Source organism: Nerophis ophidion, linkage group LG03 (genome assembly GCF_033978795.1).
Source record: "Nerophis ophidion isolate RoL-2023_Sa linkage group LG03, RoL_Noph_v1.0, whole genome shotgun sequence".
In the NCBI taxonomy this organism is placed as follows: Eukaryota; Metazoa; Chordata; class Actinopteri; order Syngnathiformes; family Syngnathidae; genus Nerophis; species Nerophis ophidion.
In genome coordinates this window covers 12,177,128-12,185,780 of record NC_084613.1, presented here as the reverse complement: position 1 = coordinate 12,185,780, position 8,653 = coordinate 12,177,128, and the positions used below count along the sequence as shown (strand labels likewise).

Here is an 8,653-nt window from a genome sequence, read left to right as displayed (position 1 = left end):
AATTGACTGTGTGTCGCTTTTAAAAGTGCTCCTCCTCTGGTCAACATATGAAATAACAAGTGTGTGTAAGAAATTGAAATGCTCCTCCTCTGGCCAAAATTAACTTAAAAAAAAATATATGTATATAGAGACATACTGTAATAACTTGAAGTAAATAATGATGATTAAAAATCAATTACAAAGAAAAAATAAAATACAATTAACTAAAAGCAGTCTTTTTCTCATAATGTGTCTTCTCATCTTCTTTCCATTTCTGTAATATTGCAATATTTTCTGTAAAATTATGAATCTCCGATGTAAAATTATAATATTTTGTTGCAAAATTCAGATTAATATTATGATATTGCCAAAATATTAAAGTTTTCTTTTAACATTGTGACTTTTTTCGGGTAAAATTATGACTCTTTTTGTAAAATTGCCAAAATGTTAAGCTTTTCTTGTAAAATTGCGATTGTTATCGGGTAATATTCCCAACTTTTACCATAATATTGCACAAATGTTCAGTTTTTATTGTCAAATTTTGACTTGCGTTGAGTAAAATGACGACTTTTGTTATAATACCGCCAAAATTCTACATTTTTCTCGTGAAATTGTCACCTTTTTCTTGTGAAATTCCAACTCATTTGTCACAACAAGTTTTTTTAATTTTAATAGTATGTATATATTATTGTTGTTGCAAGTACAAATCTTTATATATCTAGAATAGAGACATATTGTAATAACTTGAAGTAAATAATGACAATCAAAAATCAATTACAAACAAAAAATAAAATTTAAATAAATTAACTTTTGCAGTCTATTTCTCATAATGTGTCTTCTCATCTTCTTTCCGTTTCTGTAATATTGCAATATTTTCTGTAAAATTATGACTCTCCGATGTAAAATTATTACTTTTTATTGCAAAATTCTGATTATTATTATTATAATATTGCCAAAATGTTAAATATTGTGACTTTTGTCTGGTAAAATTACAACTCTTTTTGTAAAATTGCCAAAATGTTAAGCTTTTGTTGTAAAATTGCGACTGTTATTGAGTAAAATTCCATTTTTTAGCATAGTATTGCACAAATGTTCAGTTTTTCTTGTCAAATTTTGACTTGCGTTGAGTAACATGAAGACTTTTGTTATAATACCGCCAAAATTCTACATTTTTCTCATGAAATTGTCACCTTTTTCTTATGAAATTCCAACTCATTTGTCACAACAAGCTTTTTTATATTTGCATAGTACGTATATATACAGTGGGGCAAAAAAGTATTTAGGCAGCCACCGATTGTGCAAGTTCTCCCACTTAAAATGATGACAGAGGTCTGTAATTTTCATCATAGGTACACTTCAACTGTGAGAGACAGAATGTGAAAAAAAAATCCAGGAATTCACATTGTAGGAATTTTAAAGAATTTATTTGTAAAATATGGTGGAAAATAAGTATTTGGTCAACCATTCAAAGCTCTCATTGATGGAAGGATGTTTTGGCTCAAAATCTCTTTCGATACATGGCCCCATTCATTCTTTCCTTAACACGGATCAATCGTCCTGTCCCCTTAGCAGAAAAACAGCCCCAAAGCATGATGTTTCCACCCCCATGCTTCACAGTAGGTATGGTGTTCTTGGGATGCAACTCAGTATTCTTCTTCCTCCAAACACGACGAGTTGAGTTTGTACCAAAATGGATACATGGATGATACAGCAGAGGATTGGGAGAATGTCATGTGGTCAGATGAAACCAAAATAGAACTTTTTCGTATAAACTCAACTCGTCGTGTTTGGAGGAAGAAGAATACTGAGTTGCATCCCAAGAACACCACACCTACTGTGAAGCATGGGGGTGGAAACATCATGCTTTGGGGCTGTTTTTCTGCTAAGGGGACAGGACGATTGATCCGTGTTAAGGAAAGAATGAATGGGGCCATGTATCGTGAGATTTTGAGCCAAAACCTCCTAAGCAGGGAAACCCAGACTTCCCTCTCCCCAGCCACTTCGTCTAGCTCTTCCCGGGGGATCCCGAGGCGTTCCCAGGCCAGCCGGGAGACATAGTCTTCCCAACGTGTCCTGAGTCTTCCCCGTGGCCTCCTACCGGTTGGACGTGCCCTAAACACCTCCCTAGGGAGGCGTTCGGGTGGCATCCTGACCAGATGCCCGAACCACCTCCTCTGGCTCCTCTCGATGTGGACGAGCAGCGGCTTTACTTTGAGTTCCTCCCGGATGGCAGAGCTTCTCACCCTATCTCTAAGGGAGAGCCCCGCCACACGGCGGAGGAAACTCATTTCGGCCGCTTGTACCCGTGATCTTATCCTTTCGGTCATGACCCAAAGCTCATGACCATAGGTGAGGATGGGAACGTAGATCGACCGGTAAATTGAGAGCTTTGCCTTCCGGCTCAGCTCCTTCTTCACCACAACGGATCGGTACAACGTCCGCATTACTGAAGACGCCGCACCGATCCGCCTGTCGACCTCACGATCCACTCTTCCCTCACTCGTGAACAAGACTCCTAGGTACTTGAACTCCTCCACTTGGGGCAGGCTCTCCTCCCCAACCCGGAGATGGCATTCAGCCCTTTTCCGGGCGAGAACCACGGACTCGGACTTGGAGGTGGTGATTCTCATTCCGGTCGCTTCACACTCGGCTGCGAACCGATCCAGCGAGAGCTGAAGATCCCGGTCAGATGAAGCCATCAGGACCACATCATCTGCAAAAAGCAGAGACCTAATCCTGCGGTCACCAAACCGGAACCCCTCAACGCCTTGACTGCGCCTAGAAATTCTGTCTATAATTTATTTATTTTCCACCATAAATAAATTATTTAAAATTCCTACAATGTGAATTCCTAGATTTTTTTCCCCACATTCTGTCTCTCACAGTTGAAGTGTACCTATGATAAATATTACAGACCTCTGTCATCATTTTAAGTGGGAGAACTTGCACAATCGGTGGCTGACTAAATACTTTTTTGTCCCACTGTATTATTATTGAAAGGGTGGTCCTAAAGAGAGGCATTTTTCTCAGGTCTCCAGAAGGTCGGAAATACACAAATGTGTGTGTAAGCTCCAGGGTGGACACTGAGGGAATACACTTAATCTTGTTTCATCGCTGAAAACCCCAGCAAAAGTGTGCTTATGACTTTAGTGCAGAGAGTCCCGGGACTCACCTGACACTTGACCCCTCCTCCAGGCGACGTGGACCTGCTGAAGGAGGAGTGCCGCACGCTGAGGGACGAGTGCCAGACCCTGAAGGAGGACAACCAGCGTCTCTCGGAGAGGCTGCAGCTGCTCTGCAGACAGAGGACTTGGTGAGAGGTCAACGACCGCCTCAGTCGTCAGCTGCGCTCTAGCCAGGACACCGGAGACCCCTCGACACCGGCCACCTGTTGTGATGTTTTTGGAACACAAGGCCGGGGGGATAGCTGAAGACCTAGCGGGGTTTGAAGGAACAGATAGGAGCAATCAGTTAGGCTACGTGCGCACATCAATACCGGAGAGTCCTTAGAAACCGTTTGGAAAAAGCTGAGCGTGTCACATCCATTAAAGGGGAACATTATCACCAGACCTATGTAAGCGTCAATATATACCTTGATGTTCCAGAAAAAAGACCATATGTATTTTTTTAACCGATTTCCGAACTCTAAATGGGTGAATTTTGGCAAATGAAACGCCTTTCTATTATTTGCTCTCGGAGCGATGACGTCATAACGTGACGTCTAATAGGTAGTCGACCCCATTTTCTCAAACGCATTATAAACATCGAGTCGAATCAGCTCTGTTATTTTCCGTTTTTTCGACTTTTTACGTACTTTGGAGACATCATGCCTCGTCGGAGTGTTGTCGGAGGGTGTAACATCGTGGATTCAAGTTGATTTACGTAGAATGTGCATCTAACATGCTATTTAGGCTAGCCGTATGTACATTTGTAGCTATATTTGCAGCCAGCCTTTCTCTCCACCCACATTTAATGCCAAACAAACACTTACCAATCGACTGATTTTTAGTTGCTCTAGTGCAGGGGTAGGGAACCTGTGGCTCTTTTGATGACCGCATCTGGCTCTCAGATAAATCTTAGTTGACATTGCTTAACACGATGGGGCGGTATAGCTCGGTTGGTAGAGCGGCCGTGCCAGCAACTGAGGGTTGCAGGTTCAATCCCCGCTTCTGCCATCCTAGTCACTGCCGTTGTGTCCTTAGGCAAGACACTATACCCACCTGCACCCAGAGCCACCCACACTGCTTTAAAAATGTAACTTAGATATTGGGTTTCACTATGTAAAGCGCTTTGAATTACTAGAGAAAAGCGCTATATAAATATAATTCACCTCACACGTTTTTTCGACTGTTTCCGTACCTTGGAGACATCATGCCTCGTCGGTGTGTTGTCGGAGGGTGTAACAACACGGATTCAAGTTGATTTAAGTAGAATATGCATCGATTAGCACGGCATGCTAATCGATGCTAACATGCTATTTAGGCTATCTGTATGTACATTTGTAGCTATATTTGCAGCCAGCCTTTCTCTCCACACACATTTAATGCCAAACAAACACTTACCAATCGACGGATTTAAGTTGCTCTTGTGTCACAAGATGCGAAAGTCCTGATCGTTTGGCCTGCACATTTTACCGGCGATGCTAAAGCAGACATGGCACAGAGATGTATGGATACCCTGCCAATGCATTTCCAACGATAAAGTCAACAAAATCACAAATGTGAGTTTTGTTGATGTTATTGACTTATGTGCTAACCAGACATATTTGGTCGCGGCATGACTGCCAGCTAATCGATGCTAACATGCTATTTAGGCGAGCTGTATGTACATTTGTAGCTATATTTGCATCCAGCGTTTCCCTCCACCCACATTTAAAGCCAAACAAACACTTACCAATCGACAGACTTAAGTTGCTCTAGTGTCACAAGGTGCGAAAGTCCTGATCGTTTGGTCTGCATATTTTACCGGCGATGCTAAGACAGACATGGCACAGAGATGTATGGATATCCTGCAGATGCATTTCCAACAATAAAGTCAACGAAATCACAAAGGTGAGTTTTGTTGATGTTATTGACTTATGTGCTAATCAGACATATTTGGTCGTGGCGTGACTGCCAGCTAATCGATGCTAACATGCTATTTAGGCTAGCTGTATGTACATTTGTAGCTATATTTGCATCCAGTGTTTCCTTCCACCCACATTTAATGCCAAATAAACACTTACCAATCGACAAATTTAAGTTGCTCCAGTGTCACAATACGCGAAAGTCCCGATCGTTTGGTCTGCACATTTTACCGGCAAACATGGCCGAATAGCGTCAATAGCTTTAGTTTCTTCTTCAATTTCGTTTTCGCTATCTGCCTCCATACTCCAACCATCCGTTTAAATACACGCGTAATCTGTTGAATCGCTTAAACCGCTGAAATCCGAGTCTGAATCCGAGCTAATGTCGCTATATCTTGCTGTGCTATCTGTCTGGATAGCATGTATATCACTGGATGACATCGCAGGAAAATAGACGGTGGCTTCACAGATAGCGAAAATCAGGCACTTTAAAACCTTTTTTCGGGATATTCCACGATGGGTAAAATAAAAATAAAAAACTTTTAAGAATAAAGTAAGCCAATGGGAACTTATTTTTATTGGTTTTAACCCTTCTGAAATTGTGAATAATGTTCCCCTTTAATTACAATCAGATCTGGAAGTCCAAGCACCGTAAAATGCAACAGCAAAATTCAAGCTAATCTCTTCCTGAGACACCATAGTAAACAACAAGTGAGCGCTCTGACATTATTGGCACCTAAATGGGGAAGTGCACTTTTTTTTGGAATGTTGCCTATCATTCACAATCCTTATGAAGGACATGATTAATCATTTTTAAAATGCATTTTAAATAGTAAATACATTCGATCAAACGTCAGCTTACAATGGAGCTGTTCAATTCTGCCTATGGAGCCATTAAAAAAACCTCCATTAGTGTTTTAAATACATGATGTAAGTATATACACTATATTGTCAAAAGTATTTGGCCACCTGCCTTGACTCACATATGAACTTGAAGTGCCATCCCATTCCTTACCCATAGGGTTCAATATGAAGTCGGTCCACCTTTTGCAGCTATTACGGCTTCTGTGAAGGCTGTCCACAAGGTTGCAGAGTGTGTTTATAGGAATGTTCCACCATTCTTCCAAAAAGTGCATTGGTGAGGTCATACACTGATGATGGTCTGGCTCTCAGTTTCCGTTCTAATTCATCCCAAAGGTGTTCTATCGAGTTCAGGTCAGGACTCTGTGCAGGCCAGTCAAGTTCATCCAAACCGGACTCTGTCATCCATGTCTTTATAGACCTTGCTTTGTCCGCTGGTGCACAGTCGTGTTGGAAGACGAAAGGGCTCGCTTCAAACTGTTCTCGCACGGTTGGGAGCAATGAAATTGTCCAAATTGTTTTGGTATCCTGTAGCATTCAAAGTTCTTTTCACTGGAACCAACTCCTGAAAAACAACCCTACACCACAATTTCCTCCACTAGCAAATTTCAAACTCGGCACAATACAGTCCGAAATAGAATAGAATAGATTAGAATAGGAAGTACTTAATTGATCCCTGGGGGAAATTCAGCACCACAGTTCGCTCACAATAAACAATAACAATAATAAATAATATATAACATATATTATATATATAATATATGAATAATATAAATATATTCTACATTTAAGTGCAGTCAAGGAACATATGCATTATACAGTCTGATGGCTGTCGGTATGAAGGACCTCCTGTGTCGTTCCGTGTTACATTTTGGGAGTCTAAGCCTTCCACTGAACGTGTTCATTTTCTCCGCAAGGTCCGAGTGTAGTGGGTGGGAGGTGTTGTCCATAATGGCTAAGAGTTTTGCTAGACCTCTCCTCTCTGACACCACCACCAGAGAAATGTACCGTTCTCCTGGCAACCTCCAAACCCAGACTGGTCCATCAGACTGCAAGATGGAAAAGCGTGATTCATCACTCCAGAGAAGGTGTCTCCACTGCTCTAGAGTCCAGTGGCGAGGTGCTTTACACCACAGCATCCGACGCTTTGCATTGGACTTGGTGATATATGGCTTAGATGCAGCTGCTCGGCCATGGAATCCCATTCCATTAAGCTCTCTGCGTACTGTACGTGGGCTAATTGGAAAGTCACATGAAGTTTGGAGCTTTGAAGCAAACAGACCGTGCAGAAAGTCTTTGCATTATGTGCTTCAGCATCCGCTCTCTGTCAGTTTACGTGGCCTACCACTTGGTGGCTGAGTTGCTGTTGTTCCCAAACTCTTCACTTTTCTTATAATAAAGTTGACTTTGGAATATCTAGGAGCAAGGAAATTTCCCGACTGGATCTGTTGCACAGGTGGCATCCTAAGACAGTTCGAAGCTGGAAATCACTGAGAGCGGCCCTTTCTGTCCCAAATGTTTGTAGAAACAGTCTCAATCAATCAATGTTTATTTATATAGCCCCAAATCACAAATGTCTCAAAGGACTGCACAAATCATTACGACAACAACATCCTCGGAAGAACCCACAAAAGGGCAAGGAAAACTCACACCCAGTGGGCAGGGAGAATTCACATTCAGTGGGACGCCAGCGATAATGCTGACTATGAGAAACCTTGGAGAGGACCTCAGATGTGGGCAACCCCCCCCCCTCTAGGGGACCGAAAGCAATGGATGTCGAGCGGGTCCAACATGATACTGTGAAAGTTCAATCCATAGTGGCTCCAAGACAGCAGCGAGAGTCCCGTCCACAGGAAACCATCTGAAGCGGATCAGCAGCGTAGAGATGTCCCCAACCGATACAGGCGAGCGGTCCATCCTGGGTCTCGACTCTGGACAGTCAGTACTTCATCCATGGTCATCGGACCGGACCCCCTCCACAAGGGAGGGGGGGACATAGGAGAAAGAAAAGAAGCGGCAGATCAACTGGTCTAAAAAGGTCTATTTAAAGGCTAGAGTATACAAATGAGTTTTAAGATGAGACTTAAATGCTTCTACTGAGGTAGCATCTCGAACTGTTACCGGGAGGGCATTCCAGAGTACTGGAGCCCGAACGGAAAACGCTCTATAGCCCGCAGACTTTTTTTGAGCTCTAGGAATCACTAATAAGCCGGAGTCTTTCTCATAGTCTCCATGCCTAAGTGCCAAGTGATTAGGACACCTGATTCTGATCATTTGGATGGGTGGCAAAATACTTTCGGCAATATAGCGTAAGTTGAAAAGGATTTGCATCTCATTGTATTCTGTTTTTATTTACCATTTACACAAGGTGCCAACTTCACTGGTTTAGGGTTTTGTTATTACCGTACCCTTACGTTGGTGGCTAAATGTGATACGGTACATTTTGCACCCACAGCTCCAGCGTGTACTTGTCCCTGAAGGAGGAGGATGCTGGCGAGGGCAAAGAGACGGGCGCCGACGACGTCCTGACCGAGAGCTACATGACCATGGCCGAGTCGGACAACTGCCGTCTGGTGGACGCCTCCATCCAGAAGAACATCTCCTTCGACGGCAAACCGACGACGCCAACCGGCTGGAACGGCGGCGTCGGGGAGATCTTCTCGCTGAGGGACCAGCTGAAGCAGGCGGAGGAGAAGGCCTCGCATGTCCAGAGAGAGGTGAGGTCGAGGCGCGGACTCCCGAGTACGT

The 8,653-nt window shown here is 42.9% G+C and overlaps 1 protein-coding gene across 1 annotated transcript in view; it reads left to right on the top strand.

The window, feature by feature from the left end:
• LOC133549121 (coiled-coil domain-containing protein 136-like) overlaps nt 1-8,653 on the top strand; it is a 98,774-nt gene that overhangs the window by 66,612 nt on the left and 23,509 nt on the right. The window contains exons 6-7 of the mRNA XM_061894261.1: nt 3,175-3,292; nt 8,361-8,622. Of these exons, the coding sequence (XP_061750245.1) occupies nt 3,175-3,292; nt 8,361-8,622 (380 nt within the window). The remainder of the gene's footprint in view (nt 1-3,174; nt 3,293-8,360; nt 8,623-8,653) is intronic.